At 36.1% G+C, this 27,777-nt stretch overlaps 1 protein-coding gene, 3 long non-coding RNA genes and 2 pseudogenes across 6 annotated transcripts; 3 read left to right on the top strand and 3 right to left on the bottom strand.

Annotated features, from left to right (window-relative positions):
- Positions 1 to 64: 64 nt before the first annotated feature.
- Positions 65 to 1,895, top strand: LOC147500176 (uncharacterized). The gene is made up of 2 exons (XR_015196235.1): positions 65 to 436; positions 941 to 1,895. It is a non-coding gene; the product is annotated as an uncharacterized LOC147500176 (long non-coding RNA).
- On the bottom strand, positions 278 to 7,068 carry LOC147500175 (1-aminocyclopropane-1-carboxylate oxidase homolog 1-like; annotated as a pseudogene). Its single transcript, XR_015196233.1, has 3 exons — positions 6,512 to 7,068; positions 1,340 to 1,653; positions 278 to 1,247 (listed from the first exon to the last, which is right to left on the bottom strand). The product of XR_015196233.1 is annotated as a 1-aminocyclopropane-1-carboxylate oxidase homolog 1-like (transcript).
- LOC147500174 (uncharacterized) lies at positions 6,514 to 8,972 on the top strand. Its single transcript, XR_015196237.1, has 2 exons — positions 6,514 to 6,647; positions 6,758 to 8,972. It is a non-coding gene; the product is annotated as an uncharacterized LOC147500174 (long non-coding RNA).
- A 2,314-nt stretch (positions 8,973 to 11,286) lies between these two features.
- On the bottom strand, positions 11,287 to 17,945 carry LOC147500173 (NAC domain-containing protein 67-like). The gene is made up of 3 exons (XM_086561863.1): positions 16,288 to 17,945; positions 15,832 to 16,136; positions 11,287 to 15,562 (listed from the first exon to the last, which is right to left on the bottom strand). The coding sequence occupies exons 1-3, from the start codon at positions 16,628 to 16,630 to the stop codon at positions 15,068 to 15,070; spliced, it is 1,143 nt and encodes a 380-aa protein (XP_086417989.1). The 5' UTR covers positions 16,631 to 17,945; the 3' UTR covers positions 11,287 to 15,067.
- Positions 17,788 to 22,985, top strand: LOC147500172 (translocon-associated protein subunit alpha-like; annotated as a pseudogene). The gene is made up of 9 exons (XR_015196231.1): positions 17,788 to 17,809; positions 17,918 to 17,950; positions 18,096 to 18,184; positions 19,223 to 19,300; positions 19,493 to 19,698; positions 19,966 to 20,037; positions 20,139 to 20,309; positions 21,103 to 21,187; positions 21,292 to 22,985. The product of XR_015196231.1 is annotated as a translocon-associated protein subunit alpha-like (transcript).
- Positions 22,986 to 25,955: 2,970 nt separating this feature from the next.
- Positions 25,956 to 26,871, bottom strand: LOC147500171 (uncharacterized). Its single transcript, XR_015194640.1, has 3 exons — positions 26,521 to 26,871; positions 26,346 to 26,427; positions 25,956 to 26,261 (listed from the first exon to the last, which is right to left on the bottom strand). It is a non-coding gene; the product is annotated as an uncharacterized LOC147500171 (long non-coding RNA).
- Positions 26,872 to 27,777: the final 906 nt, after the last annotated feature.

Here is a 27,777-nt window from a genome sequence, read left to right as displayed (position 1 = left end):
GATATGGGCTATGTGCATACGTCTAAGTTCCGTTTATTGTTTTGTTACAATAAATCATACATGAAATAATTTATCTGATTTTGAAAACAAAAATACATTGAATCAACAACCACAAATTTTTTTTTATGTTCTGACTTCAGTGCTTTGGGGATCAAGACTCAAGTCTCCAAATAAAGCAAAACTCTACTTGTTGAGATTGAGATAAATATCACTTTGGATACGTATGTATCACTCTCTCCCTATAAAAAGGTTAGAAAAAAACCAACGGATGTCTACTAAAAAAAACTCTCATACTCACTTTTTTTTCCAAAACACTAAGTTTAGATAGGGTTTTATTGTGTGAAAACCAAGCCTCCTTTTTAGTAATCGTGCTATGACAAGGAGAGAAGACATAATCGCTTCGGCTTTTGATCCGGCTGCTCTATTTGGACGAAAGGTATGTGATTTACTTTTGTCTTCAATACCCAAATGAAAATCAAGTCATGCGGAAAAGAGTGGACTTTGTATTAAACTTTTTATTTGCCAAAAACATGACATCAGGCAAAAAGATAAGTGGCAGTTCAAAATAAACAACAAATAAAAGTCAGTGATCGACTCTAAGCTCAAATGATCCGAAGTCCAAAACCTTTAAAACTTTGGAGTATAGCTAGAAACTAATTTTGGGTCAAAATAGATTGGCACCGAAAGTTCTAAGCTGCAATAGTAGCTTGGTTCAAGTCATGTCTTTTATTGATTGGACTGTCAGTGCATAGGAGGAGAAGCCTAGAGGGAAGGTACGGCATTATAATGTTACAACTTACTACAGCTTACAACTTAGAAAATTAAAAATTAAAAATTTTGTAGCAGTTTACCTGGAAAACAGATTTTGTACCATCTATATTGAAGTGTGATATAGGTGATCGACAATGCTATATATAATGTGAAAATCCTCTCCTACCAGGTAAATGAGGAAGAACCGTTGATCCAAATGAGAAGTTTCCCTTCCAAAATTTAAATCTTGAAATGTGTAAGAGCAGAGTTCCCATCAAGTCCTTTGGTATCGTAGTACGCAACAAACTCTTTCAATGTGGTTTCTCTATAGATTGCAGGATTCTCTTGCGATAATAACTCTTTGATTGGCCCATACGTTTTTGTTGATTGACCAAGATTTGTGAAGAAACAAGCTGCCGATACCCTTGGACCTATATGATTCGCCAACACTCTGTGCTCAACACTAACGAACTTATCATTGGATATAAGCTGCAAGATTCAGAGAAACGAATTTAGAAGACAAGTAAATTAATTTTGTGGAAATGCGCGCACCTATAGAAGTTCAATGTGCTATGGTCTTGCTGCAGAAGGTCTCCAATATTAACTACTAGAGCTCCAGGGACAGGTGGAATGTCAATCCATTGATTTTGATGAAGAACTTGGAGACCACCAATGTGATCTTGTAAAAAAATTGTGAGGAAATCAGGATCAGAATGCTTTGTAGTACCCATAGTCAATTCTGGCTGGGGACAAGCTGGATAGTAATGTCCAAGAAGTACATGCCCTTTAACACAGTCCATTTCTCTGAGGTGATTAGAATTAAGCCCCAGAGACTCTGATAGTAACTCAAATAGAGTAATTCCCAATCCTTGTACTTCCTTTGAGTACTGAAGTATAATGTCTCTGTAATAATTTAAGAGATCCGATAAGGAGAGATCATTCTCTCTAAATTTAGTGCGCACTTCATATCGGCCGTTGGATGACATGATCATATGGTTTGGTGTGGTTTGTCAATTGTGGGCCATGCAACAATTTCGATCTCGAGAAGAAATTTCTCCATCCAACGGCTATTTGCCTTGATCTCTCTAAAATTTATAGAGAATGATCTCTCCTTATCATTTGCCATAATTTAAACAAGAAACAAATATAAGATATAAGGGCGGAATGAGGCTGAGTTAAAGCTTCAATATAATTAATATATATATAAGATATAAGGGCGGAATGAGGCTGAGTTAAAGCTTCAATATAATTAATATATATATATATATATATATATATATATATATATATATATATATATATATATATATATATATATATATATATATATATATATATTGGCCCCTCTCAACGGCTAGAGGACGGGTCAACTTGGCCCTCAAGTATGGCGAGCACCAGCACCAGCACCGACATAATTTGAGGGTCGGGCTGGGCCAGATTAAGGGCCTGAGTGCTACAGGCAATTACAATGCAAGTATATAATACAAAAAATGGGCCTCACCCCCCTCAATCCAATCTGGTTATGTGTAAACTCCTCAGTCACGAACGTATATGTAGAACCCACCTATTATTATTTAGGCTTTGCCAAACAAACTCCTTGCTTTCCAAATTGTAAGCAATTTGCAGTCTAATTTTTATCCCCTTAAATATTTGGTTTCCTATTCTACCATTTTCATTAAATCAAGATCCTTCGAAGAAAAACTACCTTTTCCAATAAAGCAACGAAGATTCTTCGTTACACTCAAAAAAGAACGCTGATTTTTTGTGATAGAAAATGGGTTCATGGATAACCATATTTTATAGGTACAAATTTGAGTGGTATATATTCAAAATAGGGGAGAAGTTGAATATGCTCATTGCATATTTGTGGAAATGCCCAAGAGGAAAATAATTGCATGAACCACAATAAAAAAGCCAATAAAAATATGAAACAAGAAAATGAATGAAAACAGTGGTGTTGCAAGAGGGAAATAAAAAACGCAAGCCGCAATTGAACTAGCAATTGGCACTGTACCAAATTTTAAAATCTGAACAAGCATGATTTTTTATTTTTCTTGTGAAAATTTATATTTACATAGTTGGTTAACGTGATTTTTTTTTTTACATATGAAAACTGTCATTTGCATAGTAGTTTTTGAAACTGAACATGTCTGTAAATTTGAGATAACGTAAGCCGCAATTGAACTAGCAATTGGCACTGTACCAAATTTTAAAATCTGAACAAGCATGATTTTTTATTTTTCTTGTGAAAATTTATATTTACATAGTTGGTTAACGTGATTTTTTTTTTTATATATGAAAACTGTCATTTGCATAGTAGTTTTTGAAACTGAACATGTCTGTAAATTTGAGATAACGTATGAAAGTTTATATTTTCATAGTAGTTAACCTATGCAATTTTATATTTACATATGAAAACATATATTTTCATACTAGTTAAACTATGTAAAGTTATATTTATATATGACAATTTATATTTTCATACTAGTTTAAACTATGCAAATTTGTATGTACATGTGAATATTTTGTTCTAGAAAATGGCTACTGAAAAGATGAGAAGATTAACAATAACACTTTATTCTTTTTTTTTTCTAATTTTTTTCCGACATTTGACTGTATTTATTTTCATACACTAAGATGAATAACGGATACAACTCATGTATTATGCAAAGTACAAATAGTCAAATACTATGCCGAGTAAAATTTAAGAATGTAGAGTAAAAATACTATGCAAAATTAATAATGCAAAATAAAAATACTATTCAAAGTTAAGAATGCAAATTAAATTACCACCACACATTACACAAACATGAAAAAGCAAATAAAAAATACTATGCAAATTTAAGAATGCAGAGTAAAAACAACTACGAAAATATAAAAATGTATAACAAAACTACTACATACACAAACATAAAAGTCTAAACTTGAAATTGCAAATTTATGAAAACTTAAACTGATTTTAATAAAATTTGGTTTGTTTGTAGTTTTTGGAGCAATCATCTTCTCAATTTCATCTCCATCTCTTCTAGAATTTGAAGGGTTGATTTTTTTTGTTGGATTTTTAGTTTTTTCCGAAATTGTAGAGTTTTATTTTTCTCTTTTGTTTTTTTTTTGAAGTGGAAATTTTATTAATAATGATAACAAGTTTTACAAATAATTAGGACAAGCGTGCAACAAGCTGCGCCACAAGTCCTTTCTGAATGGCAAAACCTATCCTCCTAAAAGCAAACTCATTAGAACCAACCGCCATTACGTTCTCCGGTCCATAACTTTCTAATCTCTTAAGGAGCTCAATAGATTTGTTTTTTTTAAAACCGAAAGGAATGAAACAATCTTTGATTAGCTCTACAAGCCTCCTTGTGTTTCTCAATTTTTCCTACACCGATTAGCACTTTTCTCCCACCTCAAAGACTACATTCCTAAGCCCTACTAATGGAGAGGCTCCAAATTACATCAACACATGCATGCCTCCCCTCGGACCAACTAGATCAATACATCCGCAGTCAAGGTCGATCTCCCCTCATTCGGATTAGTAGTGAAAATTCACAGGAGCCTCTTTCTTCACTGTACCCCCCCCCTCCAAAATGCATCACATAAAATATATCCGACATGATCATGTCGGTATTTGAAGCCCAGGAAATATCTACAATGTGCCGCATGGTCCCCAAAAGTATCTAGTCCGCTCTTTTTTTGCACCAGGGGCATAACCACCATCCGGAAAGTTCATGAGAAATGAGAATAGAACGATGCTCTACCGGGCGACATCGCCCAAAGTCCCTCCATCGAATAGCAAGTAGGAAATCCTTTGCATGTTCTCGATTTCCAATGATTTTGACTCCCTCTCAAGACCAACAATAATCTTACCATAGAACGCTTTTCGCCAAAACTTTTTGTGGTTTTAAGGGACGGTAGCACTTACACCATAGAACCGAGGTCAAAATCGGGTAGACAGAGACTCAATGCAAACATCAAGAATCTCATCCAAAGGTACCGGGCCACAACTCCTAAGAATGTGGTTCAAGCATGAACCCGACAAATGGGGAGGCCACAAAGGCAAATGTAGATACATCGAACAATAATAAATACCTAAACCGCCTAGGCGTAATGGGAGTGTCGATAAACGCCACTATAAATCAATACCGGCTGGACCATCAAAACCACAATACCACGGAGAACAACTGCGGAGGTGCCGATCAAAAGTCCGAGTCTCTCAAAAAAAGGATGGTGGACAAGTTTTTCGCGATGACCAACTTAGAGAGCTCCAACACAAGCTCGTAAGAGAGCTTAACTCACAATCTGTTGATCTTCTAATACACCAAACAATCCATCGAGTCATAGCCTTGTCAATAAACTTTGCGAACAAGACCCATGACAAAAGATGCATCGGTTAACCGCACCTCCAAACAACCCCCCCCTTGGGACAAATCAAGGAAAGAGACCAGAGTAGAGCGGCGTGGATCTAGTGATGGCCAAAATATCTTTTTAGCCACATTAAGAACCAACCCATAAGAAGGTCCTTATTCCCGAATCATACCCAAAGTTGCCGCCACTTATCCCCCATCTAAGTACTGCACTTTATAGCAATAACCCGACAACCGGACTGATCCGTTAGAATAAGAGGATGCAACACCGGTGCAAATAGAAGGGACCTAGAGGGTCGCCTTGTTGGACCCCAATGTGACCATATGTAGCCATCCCCATGTATAACCTCGCAGGCTAACAATACAAGTACTTTCGACCCAAGGGGCAATAGGCGGGCATCGGATCTGAACCTCTTTCAACATGATGGTCCGATCAACCATGTTAAAAGCATTATGAAAATCTACCAAAGGTTATTTTGTTTTTAGCATACCATATGGTTGACCGGTGCAAAATCGCCTTTACTCCACCGAAACACCCACCCCATACTTGAAATCCATGTAAGTACCCAACCACATCTCTCGAAACTCCTCTCATTGCAATCTTAGAGACCAAACGGCGCCAAACCATGCCCACAAAATAGGGCCGAATCTTTATCTTAGCTTAAGAAGTGGAGTAAAGCGGAGCACCGCTATGAATTCATAACGGTTGTGGACATCGTCCCTTGTAACCAAAGATTCACCACAATTGGGTCAATGCATCTAGCAAATCGGGGCGATATAGGCTGGCCGCAAACCACTCATAGCATCCAACAAATGCTTTAGGAGACCATCCCGCCACAAGAAGTGCCTTTCGAAAACTTGACCTAATGCATGACAAAAGGGTATTTCTCTCTACAAATAAAGGAGGCTCGGCAAAAGGAACAGTTGGTCTCACGGTGGTTGTTGTTTGTGTTTCTCCTCTAATGCTTGGATAGTCTCCGCCCAAGTTAAAGGCGACCCTCGATGATGACAACACTTTTACCGGCCGAAGAAATGTCCATCGCAATCTTCAGCATCGGCACATTTTTTGGCCGGATTGAAGGAGGCTTACTTTCTAAGAGGCTTAAACAATCCACCGTGCTGTTCCATATCGTCAAATAGAGAATTTACTCGTGCACTATGAGAATTTGCAGAAGAAGATGCTTCAGATCTAAAAATCTAGGCAGAGAGATAAGTGATAAGAAAGTGTGGTGAGAAAATAGAAAATTCACGAGTCTATTTTCGTGGGGTATTTTGGGCAGTTTCTTATTTTCTTAAAAGGCAGGGAGGTTTTGAGGTGAGAAAAGATTATTTGAGGGGGGTTTTAACGTACCGGTTTATGTAGCAGGGAGATTAAACCCAAATCTTGGTATATAATATACCTGCACGCCATGGGAAATTATTCAGTAATGGGTGGCACAGGCACCATGAGACATGATAAGGTATCTATCCAGTTAGCTGCTGGGGACTGATACAGATCAAAATTGCTCGTAAGCTTCACTTTTCTCCCAAGCTCACGTGAGTAATACCTCAGCTTCACTTCTTTAGGTTCTTCATGAAATCTATGCACTCCTTGTAACATTTCCTCCAAAATACTTGCACTTATACCATAGTTCACCACTTGATAGAAGCCCCATGTCTCTGATGCTTGCCGAATTTCAGCGACAATTTTTGCCAGTCGCTCTTGTTTCTCCATGTCTTTCAAGTCTATGATAGGAATTTGATACTCGGTGGTGATGTCAGAATTAATAACTTTGTGATGGACACTATCAGATAAAGATAATTGGTCAATGAAAATTCGAGGTACTTTTACTATACCAGCATCAACTAGTCCTTTGACACCATCTTTTGTATCATCAAAGGCCTTCAATTCTTTAAATCAATCATAACTGGAAGAATTATCAAAGGGTGCAACCTTGATATCACCTGAGACCTCCATTTTGGGATTGCTTCCTCAGTGATGCTTGAATTTAACCAAGGTAATAAATGTACTTTAGGAAAAACTAGTTTTTCTTTCTTGATTCTCCATATCAAACTTTAGGTGTTGTATAACGATAGGCAGCAACCACGTACTACTATTCCACTGGCACACGAATGAATACATGATCCAAAAGTATTTTAAAAATTAAAACCACCCAAGAGGCCAAGAGCACATGGGACAACCAGGGCCGGTTCTACCCTATAGCAAAATAAATAGTGTTTTATTGTGAAAAAAAAATCTCACTATTTGTTTTTCATTTATTTTAATCCGTTAGATAAACGGTTTTACATTGGAAAATTGGAAATTATAAAATCGCATTAAACCCCTTCGTTTCCCTAGCATTTTCGCCTTCTCTAATAAATAAACAGGCACGCCTCCATAACTAATTAAACTTCTCCCTATGACAATTTATTAAATTGAAGCCAACACTTCAATATTATTTCTATAATTTTTTTGCCTTATTTGGTTTTTCTATATTGTTTAATTTGGTGTATAATTCACTCTCTCTCTCTCTGTGTAATTCTTTGTTAAATAAATCTATTGAAATTTCAAGTTTGTGACATTGTTGTTTGGCCATGATCTGCTACGATGTTATAGGTGTAGGACATTTTTTTATTCTTCCACTCTTCCTCATGTATTTATAGTAGATCTCTCTGTATGTGAGGATCTCCCTCACAACACTCCTATGTTTCTACTTCACTTTGTATTTATGTTCTTTTTATCAATAAAATTCAATTAAAAAAAAAGTTTGTGAAGAAACTATTCAAGAAAGAATAAAGAAAATGTTATGATCAATTTTGATAATAATTGTTATCTTCTAAATTTTTTGTTATAAAAAAAAAATCTGTGAGGGAGGCTATTCAAGAAAGAAAAAGGAAAATGTTAGGATCAATTTTTACAATAATTGTTATCTTTTAAATTTTTTGTTATAAAAAAAACGTTTGTGGGGAGACTATTCAAGAAAGAAAAAAGAAAATGTTAGGATCAATTTTTACAATAATTGTTATCTTCTAAATTTTTTGTTAAATAAACTAAGCGTTTGCATTCATATGAAATAACGTAAACAAATCATATCGATCTATAAGGTGTAACAATTTTATTAGAACTTTGCTTAGGCCCCCGATTATCTTGAGCCGCCCTAGGGGACAGCTTAAGGTCTCCTCAGGTATCACCTAACTTTTTTGTCTTAATTAACTACGAACTTGTCATAAACGAATATGAGAAATACTACAAATGACGCACCTATGAATTTCATACATGCCACTCACTAAAACTAAACAAACACGATTAGTGAGGTTCATTACCAGCATCATTTAATTACCGGCATCAGCTAGTCTCATTTTTTTTTTAATTTTTTTGAAACAAACACTTTATTAATAGATAGCAAATAAGTTGTAGTAGCCATATTCACCACGTGGATCTCACACATATAGGAGGACTCTGGGAAGGCAAGTGTCACACATCAAAGGAGGATGCACCAAAGCAGATGGCGCAACGGAGTATAGGAGCACAGCCGAGAAGCGGTTCAGAGGGTCACACGTGGAGTCCTACTGTAAAGTGAGATGATATACGGAATCAAGGGTCCGTAGTGGACCGCAGAGAGAGAATATATAAGGCAAAGAACTAGGGTTATTATAACACCTCCTATTACTAGATAATTGCAAGGCAGTGGGGGCGTGAGCGGAGGTGGAGAAGAGAGAGGGAGAGATGAGTTTGTAGTGGGGAGAGAGAGAGTTGGGTTTGGTTGAGAAGGAAGGAGGGAGAGGGAGAGGAAGAGTGAATGAGGGAGATTGAGGTTGTGTAAATCACTCTTAGATTGTGAGAACATTTTGGAGGAGAGATTGGGATAGGTTGGAGGCCAAGACATGGGAAAATAAGAGAAGAGGGGGAGTACGGTTAGACAGAAAGTAAGGGTTATTTGGGGGTACTAACAGACACATGGGAGAGTGACACGTATGAAGTGGTTTTTTGTGAAAGTGTTGAATAGCGACCTCAAAAGTTCGCTCACGCTCACGAAATTTTTTTTTTTTATTTTTTAAATATATATAAAGTTAAATAATAATAATAATAATAATAATAATAAAAGATAAAGATAAAGATAAAGATAGAAAGATAAAAATGTGGGAAGTGGGATGAGTAGTTGCTAGAAATAAGGGATGGGGGTTTCGGGTGTTTTGGTTTTTGTTGAACCAAAAGAGATAGAAAGAGACGTAAATAGGGAAAAGAGAAGGAGTGTTTACTGCTTGAGAGTGCTTGAGTGAGAGAGACAGAGGTAAAAGTTGGAGGAAGAATGAAGAAACTAAGGAGTATCGGTGCGACATCGTTTTCCGGTTTTCTTTATTAGATATGATCTCAAGTTTTGTGATATTGGTGAGTAGTCTAAACCTTATTTTTATATAATTGATTTATTACTATGGTTTAGATTAGTTGTGTATTTAATTCTCTATAATGGAACTTTGATATCGAAATTATTTGTTTAATCAGAGACTTTCGGTACACTGAGTTACTAGTACCAAAAGTTTAGCTTTGATATATAGGTGTTGTCGAGTTGATGAGTATTTGTATACGGTAGTGAGTAAACCATGTGTTTATTGATTGATTGGTAGTATTATATAGGCCTACAACTGTTTTGAATGATGTGAAGTTATTGGATTCATGTTATAGGGGTTTGATTTTCAGAATTTTAGAACTGTTCTTGCTAATTTAAGCATAGAAAATTCGTTTTTGATCTTTTTTATATGAATCCAACGCCTTTATTTATCAGACATATATATATATATATATATATATATATATATATATATATATATATATATATATATATATATATATATATATAACTTTCATATTTTGTAAAATTTCATATCTAGTCGTTTTGCATACTGAAATTTAAGTTGAAGTCTAACGCAAAAATTGGGACTGAAACTGAGCAGTCTGCAATAATAAAATCTTATAAAATAAAAAATTTACTTTTTGTGTTTATTCCAAAACCATTAGAATCTAGACTTATAGAGGTACAACCTCATACTTTGACCCGAGTTCATACTCGTGTTTAAGATTATAAATACTGACTTTAATATATGATGATTGTTTGTGCACATATTCTGGACATGTTGCATTGTAGGAAGTGTATAGGACACTATACTTTGTAGATTTGTGTGAAACCAAAACCTAATGAAACCTTAGAGAGTCTTTTATCCGACGTAGTGAGCCTCACTTAATTTGGATGAGTGACGGAAAAGATATGACCTCGACAATTCTTTGCGTCAGAAATTCTATTCATCAAAAAATAGTTTTCTGCATAGGGTTTGATCACAAATTGTATAAATCTAGGGGGAGAGTTATAGTTTTTGTAAACATGAAAAAGTGAGTTTTATGAGTCTTCATTCTAACTCATTTGGCCTCATCGCATTCCGAGGCCCGTTGAATTAATTATGGCGTCTGGAAGTTTGACTAGTATAAAACAATACGTAAGAAATCAGTTTCTACACACTGTGTTCAAACCTAGTTTTCGCACATTTAGAATGAGATTGAGTATTTTTTACATAATAAAATAAGTTATGTGTGTTAGCTTTTCAACACAAAAGGCCTCGATGCATTTGGATACCTGTGGAAAGAGTTGAGACATTCGGAAGATAGTCCGTCAGAAATCTAGTTTGTTGACAATTAGGATTTTTACCAAGTTTGAACTATTTTTAGTCCTAGATAGAATGACATTGGGACTTCGAGTTCTACATAAAAAAATAAGTATACCTATCCTAGTTTTTAAATAATAAAGTGGTGTATCATTTAGATGACTGTAGGAAAATTTATTGCTTTGACAAGTTATTTAGATAACCTACCATGTTTTCTTTTAGGTGAGCTCTAGTTAACTTTTCTTTTTGTAATGAGATAAATAATTATAGTTAGGCATATGGGTGTCTTATTTTTTTAATTTAACATTTGTACAATTGTTGCACAAACCCTAAATGTTAACATGTGACATATTACAATAAAGTTTGAGTTTAGTATATATATAATTGAGGAATGAAAGGGAAATGAAGTGTGCAACCTTAAGCCATGAATTCTTATTGTTCTTTGACTTTGACTATGTGGCTGATAAGAACTACAAAGGCTTGATTCCAATCTTGAAAGATTTGGATTCGTAGACAGCTTTGAGCAAAAGTGCAGCCACTTTATTATATATTAGTTTTTGTGATAAACGGTATGTGGAACTTGATTGTGCTCTTTCAGAGTGTTGCTCCTCGATTGGGACTGTATTTTAATTCATGAGGCATTTAATTAATGCATTACTCATAATTGAGAATTTTGATATATATGGTTTATATATTCGATATTGAGGCGAGTTGAATGACTATTGTGTTTGAATCTTTAGTAATGTTTTTATTGCTTGAGATGATGTTTATTTTATAATGAAATGATTATAATAAATGAGAACTCTTGAGTGTTAAAATCTGGTGTAAAAGTGTTTGTGAAAATTTAATGTGTCGCCCATATCTATAGATCTCTCCACGCCTCTTTGATGAAAAGAAATGAATTAAAATCTGCCTTAGAGAGGAACTAAGGCATTCGCCTTGCGGATTAGTTGTATTCCTTAAGTGAATGAGAATATAGGTCTAGGTATTCCTTGAATGTGGCGGGAATGACCCAAGGTATTCATTGAATGTGCCATAATTGACTTGTTAGTGTTATGATGAGTATTTCTTGAATGTGGTGGGAATAACTCAAGGTATTCATTGAATGTGTCATGAATGACCTGTTAGTGTTATGATGGGTATTTCTTGAATGTGGCGGGAATGACTCAAGGTATTCATTGAATGTGCCATGAATGACCTGTTAGTGTTATGATTGATATTCCTTGAATGTTGCGGGAATGACCCAAGGTATTCATTGAATGTGTACGTCATGAATGACCTATTATACTTTTATGCCCAAAAGAGACTTTGTTTATGTGTATGGAAAGCCCAGAGATGGCTGTGACTCATAAGTTATGAGTTTACAAGATGGAAATATGTTTCCTAGAGGCGATATCCCACATATGTCTTGTAGTGGTACTCGGTGTGAGTGAGGCACACGAGTATGTGTGATTTGAAAAATGTGTGAAGTGCAAATCGTAGAATAGGAACTAAAGGTTGGACTGTGTCTATTAATGAATGAGTCAACAAGATAATTAATAAGAAAAATAAAATATTGATTTTACATATCGTGAGTTATTGCACATGAATATTTATGTATTATGATGTACATGATTTCTTGCAAAAAATGTATATGTGGTTTGTGTGAGTTGATACTCACGAGGGATGAATGAATGTACTCACTGGTTATGATTCTCCTCGTTCTCAAAAGTAGATGAGTGGTTTTTAAGTAAAATATTAGCTTTATGTATGAGCGAGTTGTTGGATATGATTGGTTGTGTATTATGATATGATACATATAATTTCTTACGAAGGAATGTAAATATGGTTAACGTGATGTAATGGATATGGTGGTGTGACATAAATGTTAATATTGGTGATATATTATGCCAAATTGTATATTCTCATGGTTGTTGTGAGAGAAGTAGATGTATGAATTAAATGTTTATGTTTGGGAAACCTAACTTTGCTTTGCAGGAAGGTAGGACTTATTAACATCTTATGCAATGACGCTATCCTACCCTAACACTTAAGTGATTATAAGTAAGACTTTAATTAAATTAATTTACTATATATTGGGATTGAAATTTTACTTTGGAAAAAACTACATGCCGTTTTGAGAAAACTCTCAAAACGGAACTAACTTGTTTTCCAAGTTGAAATGATTGAATAGTATATTTATTTATTCGAAAGATATTAACGTATTGTTATTTTATATTTAGTCTTACTCATACCAGCAAATTCAATTTGCTGACCCATGTTTGATTTGTTTTGTAACGTGGGTGTGTTCTTGGAAACATAGATGATATAATGCAGTGGATGACGACACTTGATTTAGATTCGCTCTTGGAGTCTTACTGGTTTAAGTTTTATGAAGAGTAAAACTTTTATTTGAAACAGATATAATAGAGTTGGTTGGTAATTCGTGAATTCGTGAATGAAGAGTTGTTTTTTTTTATCTAGTTTGATCTCAGATTTTAATGTCGTGTTATATATTGGGTTATTAGAGTTTCGTTTCATCATGGGTTTTCAGATGATTGAATAGGGTGACGATTGAGATAATTATATCTTGGATAATTCCCTATTTTAAATTTTCTGGAAATTAGGGGTGTTACAGTTACGCCAGGATGGAAGAGGGGGGATGGAGAGAGAGAAGTGGGGGTTCCTTGGAGGATAGAGGAGAAGAAGTGGAGGGTTTTGAGAGAGCACTAGAGCCTTTGACAGTGTCGCCCTTCCCTAAAGGAAGGAGGCGTATAACCATCATTCGTTCACCATCACTACCTCACCCATTCCCTCCACTTAGAGAACATACTACACAGGCGTGGAACTACATCATGCTTGATCCCCTCGGCGGGGTATGTAGGCAGTCATACGACTCAGTCTCTCCCATAGGCAAACACCATCCCATTCCTCGAAGGTGGAGGGCTACACCGAGTTTCCTGTCCAGTACACGTCATATCACCTAGAATCACTCAGATCGACACCTCTCTTACTCCAAGGAGAGGAGCGAGCCATATTGCCTCGCTTGTCAGTTGTTAAGCTAGGTCTTACATAAGTCATACAACTGAGTTTGGACTCGATTAAAGCAAAGGTGCACAGAACTTGGAACTAATTTATTTCAACGTAGTGAAATACCAGACTTAGCTGATTCAGCCATGAGATGGGCATGGTGAATAAAAACCTTTTGGAGTAGATAATCTTAAAGAAGACAAAAGACTCTGACAGAGAGGCAATCTCTTGCAAAAGACCCGACATACTCCAAGGTAAATCTGAACTGCCTCCACTAAAAGCTTTCACCAAGCTTTGACAATCAGAACAAACGACCAGTTTGCTAATACCCGAGAGAGACACTTGCTCAAGCCCGAGCTTTAAGGCTTGCAATTCTGATTCTTCTACTGAATCGACTGTGATGTGCTTGCTTCCTGCTAAATTGAGAGGTTTATTCCATTGATTAATAGTAAAACCAACACCAGCTTTACTAGTAGTAGAGTCAAAACCGCCATCTGTACAAAGCATGAAAAGGTTGTCCACATGTTTTTGAGGGATTGAATACTTGAGATTGACAGGAAATACTCGATCTAAAAGATCATTTGAAGGGACAAAAGAAATAGCTTCAGGTATGATATTCTGTAGTATTATTATGAATACGTTAACGTTCTTTCAATCTTCACGTACACAAACATATAATTTTTTTTGTTTCGAGTGTGATAACGCAAACATCTATCTGGTATTCTGGTATCACTTGTAATTAAAAATACAATAAAACATGTGATGAACAGTCATGGATGAAACCATATAGTGACTTCTGAGCGGGTTGTTACCTATTTTTTTACCTCTGGAAGGGTGTATCATTTACACAACAAATAGCCATAAAAGAGGTAATTTATATTAAATTTGTATGGCTGCTACTTAAATGAACGGATATTATGAACAATTAGGTCGATGTAGACGTCCAATAGGTTTAGATACCTGCTTATGCCTTATGTAGGTTAATTCGATCTAGCTAGGTGGCTAGTTCTCAAATTAACATCAAAACATGTGTATAGTAATTAAATTTGTAACATGACAGAAAGACTTTGAACAGTAAGCAGAAGTCCTACTATATATTATATAACAGTTAAAATCGATCAATGGTCTTAGAGTTCTTAAATCCTCCTAACTTTATTACATGGACCAACTCCATTCCTCCTACCTACAGACCCAAACTAAGCTTATATTCCTCCCACCTTGCCTATATTGGCTATATATACCAGCTCCTACTACTCCTACCATAACTAGACCTAGCTTGATCAAACTCAATCCTAGCACTAAGCAGTTCTTGATTAATTTGCTGGTGGTGGTGGTGGGGGTGGCGGTTGGAATCGAGGCCAAACACAGTTATCATGGGGATCCATGCAAAAATCTTCAGGCTTCACCTTATTGAAGTACTCCTTGAGATCATTCATTGATTGATGTGTGAGGTTGTTGTGACTATCAACATTTTGTTGACAAATTTTGGCAGGACTCGACTCAAGAGTTTCGTGTTGACTACAGTCCTCCACTCCCTGCAATACAGGTTCCTCCATCTGCAACCAATCGTCTATCATAGGGTCAACCCAGCCTTCGTTTTCTAAACGCATCCTAATGTCTTCATTCAATATTAGTCCTTCCATCTCCGTTATTCCATCTTCATCATAAACAGGTTCCGAGTTATTAGATACAGGGGACACACTTCCGCCACCTAATTCTGCATCTCCATCATCTTGTCCAGCATTAGCCTTTGCCTTAATACCTCTGTCAGTTTTCTCATAAATCCTACACAAAATCACTTCATCCAGCTGCCACAACAAATATGAGATAAGAGTGAGAACTGGGAAACTAAAGACTTCAATAATAAGCTTGAAACAAGAACGTGGTCGAAGTATATTAAACCTTAGAACATAAATGTGAATATTTCAAACCACTCTTCCATCAGCCAATCAAACTTAGTAAGATTCATCTTCATAATTAGTATGCATGTAACTATGTACTCATATATATTCAACTAAATTAAAATAAATAATAAAATAAAATTGGACGTAACGAATAACATATGACTATGCCTTACCCTCATGTCATGCACATTCAATCTGGCTTTAGGTGTCGTTGAGGGACTTGATGGAGTTCTGTATTCATGCATGATCCAATTTGACTTTATACCTTTGCCAGGTTTTCCTTTGTAGAAGACCAGAGCCTTCCGGTGGCCAATTAGTGCCGAAGTCTTTTTGCTTATGATATCCTTATCTGCTCCTGTAGCCTTCCAATATCCGTCGCCTGCTGCACGATTTGGACGTGACCCATTCCGATATTTTCGATCCCTACTTGTGAAGAAGTACCATTCTTTCTCATCATCTTCGTGTAACTTGAACATCTCTACATCATAAACAAGAATCGACATGGATTAAAAATAACTAAGTCCGTTCAGACTTCAGCATTAATATAAACAAATGTTCACGAAAAAAAACAGGAAAAAAATAAGTGTAAACTAAAAAGAAAACCAAGATAATAAACAAATTAAACGCACCTGCAAGGTCATATGGATTATGCTTATAAACATTGATTGTTTTTATATTGTTGACAGGTAATGGTCGATTTTGAATACTCCTAATGAGATACTCTTCAATGAGTTGGTCATCGCGTGGAGCGAACCTATAACCAGCTGGAAAAGAATGGAGATACTTTTCGACTGATTCTAAATCACCTTCTAAAGCGCTAGCAGTAGTGCTTAGAAGATATTCAATATGCTCATGACCTCCATCTACTGTATCTTTACCAGTATAGAAAGTATCTTCTTTCTTCACTAGTGAAAGTGAAGTATAAGAAATAGTATTAGTAGTGAAGAGTGGTGTTGGATTATTTCCTGCCATCTAGGATCAATTATAGGAGAAGGTAATAATCTTAATGAAGATGTTGAAGAAGGAAAGTTAACTTATAAATTTGAGGACTCTTCCCCATATATTTATATCTTTGATGTGATCAGAATACGAGATTTAGTTTAAGTCTTTCATAGGTTATAGGATACTGAATTGTATTTAGTTTAAGTCTTTCATAGGTTATAGGATACTGAATTGTATTTAGTTTAAGTCTTTCATAGGTTATAGGATACTGAATTGTATTTAGTTTAAGTCTTTCATAGGTTATAGGATACTGAATTGTATGTTTATCTAACAATTTTAGGCTGAGATAACTTCATTCACAATCTAAATAATCGCAATTGTCCGAAGTTTTCGAAATGCGCCCCGCTAACATTGGGACCGTGTATTGCACTGAACTAGCACATTTATCTAGTTTCCAGAATGGTTGCTTGGAGTGCTGGTACGGATGCAGGCAGTGGAGGAGTATTGTTATCTTCAATGAACTGTCAATCGTCAATTCGAATATCTGGAATTGGATTCTCAGGGTTTCGCATTCCAGCACGAATTAAAGGTGAAGAAGAGCATGATGCGGATTCTAACAAGCTGCCATCTGTTTGTCGCCATTGAGAAACAAGAATGCTGAAATTAAACTTTTCAATGCCCAAGTCTTGAAAATTCAAGTAAATATATTATTTACACAATGTATCTTATGTTGCAGAATTCTGCCTTTTGTTGGAGTGTAATGAGGTAGAACAAATGCACTTCTGTTGGAACTTGAAATGAGGACAAAGGGAATGCGAGGAGATTTCGGTTTCTAATCTTGGGAACATAAAGCTGAGAGCTGAGAGTTTTCTAAGTAACAAGTTTATATCTAATTCAAATATCATTAAAGCTGAGAGCTTTTCCGTTTCTCTGTTCGTAAAGTACCAATTTCTGTTATTGGTTGTTACTTTTTGAGTTTCTAATGCTTTGGTTTTGATTCTTAGGTGTCAATCTGATTCTAAATGATATTTCTCTGTTTGTAAGGTAACAAGTTTATATCTATTTCTTTGGTTTTGATTCTGAGGTATCAGTCTGATTCTGAGGCAGAATCAGATGGAGTTGGTGAAGAAGGAAATGGTGAGCTAGGAATTGTTGATGATGGCTCCTGGAATTGATAAATTCAAATAAATGTTTTTAATTCTGCGAGGAGTAAGAAGTTTTAATTCAAATAAATGATTCATTGTTTGATATTTGTTATTATTTTCAAATGTCTAATTATGTTTCGTAAACTTTGTGCAATTGTACCTGCTGGGGAAGAGGCTGAACTACTTGTCGGACTGAATAATAAGGGTAATTCGTCTATTGGCAATGTTGATCTGTTTTGGTATTGTTAATAATTGAATGTGGTTCAAGTTCTTATCTACAGTTTGCATTTAGTATCCAAAAATTCACATTTAGTAACTGCATTGAATGTGTCATTTGTATGGGATTATAGGGGAATCAACTGTGAATGTAATTGCTATTAAGGCCAGTCTCCATCTTCCTTTTGATCATTGTCTCTTGGTCCAGAATCTTACTGTGCGGGTAATCTATGTTTCGTATATTGATTTTGCATATATGGATAAACTTTGTTTTGTCTTGTATTATTGTGTAGTATTAGTTTTGTGCGTGGTGAATTTTGAAGATAGCAATTTGAATCTTTTAAACCTTGATGGTTTGATGTGTACTCTTGGAGGTGGTGGTGATGAATAGAGTTGCCTTGGTGGGAGGGAGGATATCACCTTTGGAATTGAGTAGAGTGAATTAGAAACTTTTCTGTAAGACAATTTTTCATTTTTCCTCGGTTAAGTATAAACCGGCTTCTACAATATTGAAATATATCCATAGCGAAACTTTTACAGTCTTACCGTGGTCTGTGGCTAAACAAAACTAATAGAAAAAACTGATGAAGATTTTTTTGGATAATAAGATTTACATTTTTTGTTTTGTTTTGTCTCCTTGTTTGTTTTTCCTCCTGATTGTCAATATGACCTTATGACCTCGAAGATTTTCTTTCTCGTTAGTTTTCTATGTTTTGACTGATATCAGTAAGTTATTTTTTTATTATTATTAAAAATGATATGATGATACAAGCAACATGCAATGTATGCTACATCAATTAGTAAGAATTATGTCATTCTAAAAAAAAAACTTCTTTTATGATATATTTGTCTTGTGTCTATTTGATGGATTGTCTATTTATCATATGATATCTGGATAGAAGCTACAAGAAATGCATATGCAACAATAATCTGATGCAAAGGCATTATATGTTTCAGTTTCATATGTCTTGTTGTATTGTATTAACTAATTTCGAGTATAACTGTGGTTCAAACTGAAGTTTGATAGAAAATTGACTGTCCACATCAATTCTCGTAGATTGGGTTAATATTTAGCTGATGATGATGTGTTTAAGTGTGGCTATTTGATGTGCCAAATTGAGGCCAAGTCAATATTGTTTTTGATGCTATCAGCTTAACAAGTTATATATGTGTGACACTCGGACAATTTTAGGTTTTCTTGTGGTCTTCTCTTTCAGCTACAAATAATGGAAAACTTGATTTGTCGTTATTGGAACTGTAGGAGTTTAACGATGCAACAGTGCCGTTATCAACACAGGCAACTTTCCCATCCATCTTTGCTGTTCGCAAATTTTTGCAGGTCTGCTTTCTCTCCTTTTTTTTTATCAAGTATATTCAGTTTACCTTTTTTGTTTACTGAAGAGGTGCAATCTAAATTAATTGTAGTTATGGCTTGTTTGTTCTGGTTCTGCATTTGATGCATGATCAGTTAATCACCATCCAAAGAAGTTTTTGCTTTGTTCTGGCATATGATTCTCTTTTACTATTTCAGCTGAGAACCTTTGATCTTGGGGGTTCAATCATTTATGAAATAGACCAGACTCCACACCAGAGCGTTTTCTATAATGGCACGATTGAAGTTGTTGAGGCTAGTGGTTTTATCAGCATCAAGTCTGTTTTTCTTTTTACCCTTGGTGTCGCGCTTCTGATTGGCCTCGGTGGGTTGTGGATATATGGCAAATACAAAACCTTTCCAAGGTAAGTAAATTATGTCTGCAAAATCCAAGTTACTGAAATAATCGTCAAGAGTGTAAAATGGAACCTAGCTTCTTGCAATGGGAGAATTGTCAAAATGTTTTTTGTTTTTTGTCTTTGAATCACTTCATCGTATATAAAAATTTGAAGTGGTCGCAGATATTCCATTAATGATGAGAATTAGTAATATATGAAATGTCTCCATCAGAGTAAATATCTTATTGCTGTAACATTCATGATTAACTGATTTTTGTTTGTCTGCTCGCCTAGAAAACAAAGAGGTCACCTAAAGTGGAAGTTGGCACTGGAACTATTGATGCCTCCATGGATGAATGGTTGCAGGTAAAATATTTTGTACACGTGTTCAGTAAAAAAAGGTCTGTTTTTGTACATCCTCATCTTGCAATGTAAATAAATGGTAATTCTTTCTTCACAATGATCAGGGGACTGCATATGCTCAAGCAGAGTCGAACAAGCTGAAAAAGAAAAAGTAGTGGACTTCTCTGTGCTTTTAGCTTAGACAACCTACAAGGAAGTGAGATCTGCTACTGACATCAGGGATTTGAGGCTCCCTTGGAAAGGCACAAAGCTGATAGTTTAGTGAACCAGAAAAGGTACCTAATATGTTTTCCTTGGAAAGGCCCTGTAAGTATTCTAAGATTTGAGCTACTCTTTGAGTCTCACTTGTATTTCTTACTCGCTAATTTCAAAGACTCTCAAAATATTGTTGAATAATTAGTTGATTAAGAGGTGTTGATGATTAATTCCGAGATGTGTAAATTACTTTATGCTGATTTCTTTACTCTTTTTTCAAAACCTTTTTCTTTTGTCTTTTTGTTGAAGTAAAATACATAAGCACTTAAAGTATGCCTTGGGTACTTGGAAACAGTGAAAGGTTCGTATTGAATTTCTTGACCTTTGTACGTGTACTTCATTATCTTACTGGCTTGAAGATAACTCTTTATCTATGAAATTTCAAGTTTGAAGGTTTCCTTTTGTTTAGCTTGCCTTCTTTTGTTTTGAGTCTTATATATTGAATGGCTGAGCAGTGTCAAGTGATGTTAATTTGACTGAAAATGGTTCTCCTAGTTTCAGAATGTTGTCCTCCCAGAGGTTGAACCCTATGTTCCTTTGGGGCAGCCCTTATTCTGGACTGACATCCAGCAGCATCGAGGCATTGCCTGAACTTCGTCCAGGAGTTGATAACATTGTGAACCAAATAGATACCAAGAAGCAATATCAACTTGACTTGGATAAGATTGTTAATAGGAAAGATACTCGTACTACTCTAATGATCAAAAACACTCCTACCAAGTATGATGAAATTTGATCACTTTGTTGTTGAAATGAAATTGTGGGACAAAAACTTAATTCTTTTTTCTGTTTGCTCTTTTGTCTTTGATCCAGATACACATCAAAGATGTTGTTGGCTGCAATCGATGAAAACCACAAGGGTACTTATGATTTTCTCTACTTGCCAATTGATTTTAAGGTAGTTTCCTTCAATGTATACCATTGTGATTTATTTTAAATTCGTTTTAGCTAATGATTGCTTTAGTATTCTAGAAGATTAATGATTTCTTTTGTATGTAATAGTGTAATACAGAGAGGATAGAGGATTGCGATGCGCCTCATAATGCCATTCTTGGATGGCGGTGTTGTTTTGAACCTTCCAATGTTCTAAGTAGTTCGGTATTAGGATTTTAATTCCCTTGTGATTTTGTTTGTCTTGCATTTCATTATGCCTTTGTCTTTTTGCAGCAGAAAACTATATGATACCTCCTGCTCATGCAACATATGATCCGTACCGTGTTAGGGGCTAAAGATGGATATTTGATGCCCGCTCTCCCACCTCAGAGGTATACTTTGATATCTCCTGTTTCTTAGTTGAAATCCTAGGGTAGTACTGGGTATTTATTTGGCGGGTGGTGCTGACCTTAGCAACCTAAAGCGTCAGGTGTAGGTAGCGCGTTCACGCACTGAATTCGCGCTTTCCTGTTTTTACTACTAAGTCTCGCAAAAAACGCACTTTTAAACGTGTTAGGTCGTGCTTTCAAAAAAATGTCAAATACATTCTCTAGTTGTCCCACTCTCAGAGTATTAGCCACAGGCATGACTTTGTTGTACAAGTCATCTGATTACTAATTGAGAATCTCAGATAACCAGATTTAATGTAATCATTTTGTTTTCAAATGTCAGATCACTATTTCAATACCAATTTATTTATTATTATTATTATTTTGTTAGTAAAGGTTAGAGTTGAGTAATAGACTATGCTTTGGCCTAGATTCTAAAGACATGGCTGTTAAATTTGGTCGAATTATTGTGCTAAAAGTCTGAAGCTTATATCCCATATATGTAACTATGTGCCAAATAAACTGCTTTATTCATGGGAAAACATATTTTGAATAGCATAATCACTTTAATATACATAGTTTAATTTTTGCAAAACAGAAAACTACTTCCTTTTGTATATGTTTTCTTAATGTATATGTAAGTTTTTAAATTTTCATAAGGCACGCTTTTAGGATGCTTTGGATAAAGGGAATATTTAAGTTTAAACGCTTCAACGAACTCGCTCTCACCCTCGCACTCACTCGCACTTTGGTTGCTAAGGTGCTGACTGTTGAGCACTAAGGCTGAGTTTGTTTATTGGCAAATGGGGGTGGCAAACCATATTTTCCCACTAGATACACCATTTGTCTGTGTTTGGCTGCGTTTAAGGGTAGTGACAAACACTATTTACATTTTGCCGGCAAATGAAATTTTCCCACTAGAAGTGGGAAAATAGAATCCACCTCCCCTAAACTCTTTTGCCAGTGGAAATTTGCCACCCATCTATCTCTCGAGTTCTTCTCTCCTCTCTCTCATTTCAGAAGACGCCTCTCTACCCCATCTCCCCCACTTTCTTGAGCTCTCGCTCTCTTCATTCTCCTCTCTCTCTCTCTCTTTCTCTCTCACACACACAATGTCAATTGATTCCATGAATCAATTTAATTTTTTTTTTCTCTCTCGCGCAGATCGCAAATTCATGTTATTTCATTTGATTTAGTATGTGAAGTTTTAATCATGAAATTAGTTGGTATCATCGATTTTTCTGTTAAAAATAAATTGATTTCATGAGTCCATGAGGATGAGAAACACAGTTTGGGGTTTTTTTTTCGAAGTTGTTAATTTAGCTATTCATGTTGACTGAATTTGAGGTTGTTAATTTAGTTATTCATGTTTACTTAAGATAATGATTTGGTGTTTGATTGATTATGTGATTAGTTGCAAGTAATTATGGATGATGTTTTACTATGAAGTGGTCTTGTTTTTACTTTTGGAATTTTATTGTTAAGTGGTGGTGTCTTTCTGGTAGTGTGGTGGTGGTGGTGTACTGGTGTTGTGTGGTAGGAGGTGGTGCTGGCAGGTGGTGTATGCTGCACGCGTATGCTGAAAATGAAGTTAGTATGAGGTTTCATGGAGAGGGTGTTGGTAGTGTGGTTCAGCTTTTTTTTTTTATTTGTTTTACATGCTGGAAAGAGTGCTGGTAGTTTCATCCCTTTCATTATAACATGTCTCTTCCTTGTGTTTCTTCATAGTTAATATCAGAGAGAGGGAGAGGGTGAACGTGATTTCGTGAGGTAGTTTCATACCTCTTACATTATATCGTGATCAATGTTTCATCCTTATGATTTCTTCATTGAGCAACTTTTGCTGTCCCTGTGTTTGTGGCCACGCTTTCATAGATCCTGTGTTTTTTATGATGGGACTGTCACCTAGAGAAGTAAGGTTACTTTCTGCTTCGGCATCATTTGAACATCCAGACAGCATGCTCTAGCATTACCCGTAATGTCTTATTAGCCTCTCACCTGTTTTGGTATTATATATTTTTAAGTTTCATAAGTTTTCTTTGGAAAAAAGTCTGCAGATTATAATATTAATCTTTTTTTGGTGTGATTTTCTTGCTTTGCCAAGGTGATTTCTCTTTTTTACCTTATTCATTGGCAGTGCCTTTGACAACATAGCTCAAATGACGACGAAACTATGCTTTGTACCAAATCGTTTTGAAGTTTTATAATGGTAACCTGGATCTGGTGTTTGCTCTTTAATATTCAGTATGTGGATAAGTTGGGTGATTTAGGAAGAAAGTTGTTACTTCTTGCTTCTGTTATTGATTATTTGTTGTGTTTTTCAGGTTTCATCTTTTTCAAGGTTAGGACATGTTTCTTTATTCTTCTCTATTTATCACATGAAGGTACATGAGTATAGTGGTTGTAACTGGTGGGCTATGTTATAATGTAAAAGGGTAGAGCCATTCACGTTCACCCTCTCCCTCTTCCTCTCTCTGATATAGTGTGGCTGTAACTGGTGGACTATGTTTATTGATATGTTTTTTTTTTCGTTATGCCAATTATCGTTGGTTGGTTAGAATACTATACGGAGACGGAGGTTCATTCGATAATTAGAATGTTTCTTGTTAAGTTGTTTTAAAAACACGTAGTGGATCTTTAGCTCAAATGGTAGAGCACTTGGGAGTTGGAGCATATCTTCATGTATCTCAAGGTGGTGGTGGTTCAAACCCACCAAGATCCTTAATTCTACTTATCATTTGAGATATTTAACTATTTGTCGATGTGTTTTAGAAAGGGGGATACAAGCTGCCTGTGGACTCCGTGAATGTGGTGTGTGTGTGTGGTGTGGTGTATGCTGGCTGGTGGTAAGTGTGTGATGTGTGCTGGCAGGTGGTGGATGATATGTGTGGTGTGTGCTGGCTGGTAGTGTGTGTGTGTGTGCTGCCTGGTGGTGATAGTGTGGTGAGTGTGGTGGTGGTGGTGCTGCTGGTAGTGGGGTGTGGTAGTGTGGACTGGTGTTGGCCGCGCTGCAGGTAGTGCTGCTGCTGCTGGTTCTAGTTGTTGCTACTGCTGCTGCTGCTGGTGCTGTGCTGCTACTACAGCACTGGTGTGCTGCGTGAGTGGTGTGATTGTGTCTGCTGCATAGTGTGTGACTATGTGGTGTGTGCTGATTTAGTGTGTGCATGTTGTCTGAATCCATATTATTTGGCCTTCAAACGTAATTGAATGGAAGATCATGGTTTATTTTTATTATTGTTTCCGTCTTGATCCTTCAATTGTTACTACAAATGCACGAGTGCGGGATGCTCTGTGAGCGGAAACACAACCATGAGGTGCCTGCAGCTAGGAGCAGTAGTCACATGAACTCAGTTGGTGGTAGTGTACCTCTATCCAACTCAAATACTCAAGCCTCCCTGACGCTTCAGAGAAGCACCAATATCCCAAAGCCTGAAACACAAATCCAAGATTTGGTACCTCATTTTGAGAGGAAACCCGACTTCAGCAATGAGTTCTTCAGACCTAGTAATCTTGGGGGATTTGGTAGTGATATGGAGTTTGGCTCCTCTGCCTGCTATGACATGAAGCTTCCACCCTCCCATGCCTTCTAGTTCTTTTGGATTGAATACCACCCACAATGGAATGTATCAAGCGGCTCCAATTGGTCAGGTTGTTTTAGACTTCCAAATGTCAATGCCAATGAATGTTCCTCTTGTTGTTGGAAACCTTGCATTTAGTGGCTTCGATTGTGGTAATCTTGGAAAGGCTATTGCTCCACCTCAATCTTTTATCAGGGGCCAGCCAGACTAAGGATGTTGATATGAGGTTTCTGAGGCCAAGACAAGAACAGAAGGACGATGCTGTTTTTGAGTCACACCTACCCTTAAATCATCTTTCAAATGCATCATTTGCATGCCGCCAGATGATGGGTGGTTATCCGTTATAATTACTTGTTCGCATCTCAAGTTGAGTCCAAAGAGATAAGGATGCTTTTGAGTGCCTAATAAGATTAAGGGTTAACTAGTATTAATTAGGATTTCCCTCCACTAGATGGGGAAATTAGGGTCTTCCCCCCCCCCCAAATACACAAAAAAAACACGGTCAAGCCAGATTAATATTTTGGCTCATCTAGGAGGGGTAACACTAACTAACCGTAAGATTAAAAGGACTTGGGCTATGTGGAGTCAACATTTAGCATGGGAAAACAGTATTGTGACCTTAGTGATTAGGGAATTTTGCTTTGGTTAGTGCATTGCTAAAGAATCATGAGGCGGAGTTTGTATGCTATCCTTTTGGGGGATTGTTTGTTTCCAGCAACTGGAAAAAGTGACACTATAAATCACTAACTGGAAAGATATAGTCGCTATCTAAGAAGCTAGAAAGAAGTCTCATTAAACATTCTTCTCAATGACAAATATACCAATATTTGGCTAATTCCTCAAATCTAGCATTATTAGAATGTTTCTTCGTATATTTGTCAATTTGCTTTGTACTCTTATCACATGCATCAATTGTACAGCTCTAGTATCTAAGACACTTTCCATAGTTAAGGTTACTTATTTTATGTCAACCAAACCAAACATAATTTAAAAGTAAAGATTCGAATGACAATATTCTAGAAATGAACATGGTGATGTTTTAATTCTACAAATTAGAAGTTGGCAAAGGTGGAGTGGGCAATGCCATATGGAATGGAGCGGGAATATTCATTTTGTTCATCAAATGTAAAACCTGCAGACAAAGATTCATAAGTAATGAAGCTAAGTTAATATAAGGTATGAGCCCTGAGTTTTTGGTGGGGAGGTGGTTGTCTACCTGTGTATAAAAGCGAGGAATGGCAATAAGGGCATTGACAATGTTTGTGAGTATGTTGCCGTCTGGAGGAGGATAGGCATACCTAAAATAAAATAGGATAAGTAACAATAATGGACAGAATTACTATTGTAAAAAATTAAAATGGGCAGCATTGAAAAAGGAAAAAGGGACATACTGGAGATGAGGAGGGAAAGGGTATTGTATGCCAAGGCTAGGGGCAATAGGTTGAGCATCAGTATCGGGGTGGTTGAGCAAGGATGAAGTAGAGAATAATACATTCTTTTCCAATTTTGGTTCGCTTCCTTACAAAGGGGCTGTGGTCTGACCATCTGAGTGCATTGCTTGCTTCGAGTTTGGAGTTAACGTTGACCGTTTTGTAAACTAAAATTTGATTTCTTGTAAAAAATAAAAAGTTGTTCAAATGCTTGAGGAAGTTTCAACTCATATAATTTAGTGGAGATTTCCTAAGAATTTGACAAGAGCTTTGATATCATCCGGAGGATGTCCTACACGGGATTGGACCATCGCATGTCCAATAAAAATCGAGGAATATGAATCTTGAAAATTTTCCAAAGGTGCGAGACGGCGAAGTGTGTGTTTGTTTTGATGGAAAACATTTAAAAGCGAAAGGAAAATAAGACCATTTTTCCATAGTTTATAAGGTGTTTGTTTACCCATGTCTTTTCCATATGGAAACAAAATTATTGAAATCAGAAATAAATTTTTGTGGAAAGAAAGAACTTACTACTAATACACCTATGACCCAACAATACAATTATTCCTTTCCATAAAAACAAACATGATTATTCATTTCCCCAGTTTTTACTTTTCTTTCCCCAGTTTACCAAACACATGCCACTTAAAATTATTTCCTTTCCATTCCATTCCATTCCATTCCATAGTGGACCACCCATTTTATTTCCTTTCCTTTCCATGAGTTAAAATTTAACAAACACACCCGAAGTCTCTCAAGTTGTTGTTGATTACCGAGCAGGGGGGATTAGTGGTTGCTCTTTCAACCAATAACACGGACTATAAATTTAAATTTAGAAATTAGTAAAAAGAAAATAAATCTAAATTCTGTGAAAAAATAAATTAATAAAAAAAAAACTTACAAATCAATGGCTTCCTTCGTCTTCTTTGTGAATGAGAGTTCCTTCTGAGAGATCTTCAATTTTTTAAGAGAAAGCGTGATTTTTTATTTTTATTTTTTCAAACGATCATTCAAAATCATTTTGTTTGGTTTTTCATAGCAAAAGAGATGGAATAAAAGATTTCGACTTTGGAGGAAGGATATGATTTTTTTTAGAGAGAATAGGGTTTCCAAGAGATAGATGGGGTGCGGTTTGCCGAAGGTTTTCTTCTCCAAACCCTTATGTTCTCCATTTTTCTCTTTTCTTTTGCTTGCCGAAGCTTTGGAAATTGGGGTGGG

Source organism: Coptis chinensis, chromosome 5, assembly GCF_015680905.1.
Source record: "Coptis chinensis isolate HL-2020 chromosome 5, ASM1568090v1, whole genome shotgun sequence".
NCBI classification, from domain to species: domain Eukaryota; kingdom Viridiplantae; phylum Streptophyta; class Magnoliopsida; order Ranunculales; family Ranunculaceae; genus Coptis; species Coptis chinensis.
Note: the sequence above shows the minus strand (reverse complement) of the source record. Positions and strands in the feature narration are given on the sequence as shown.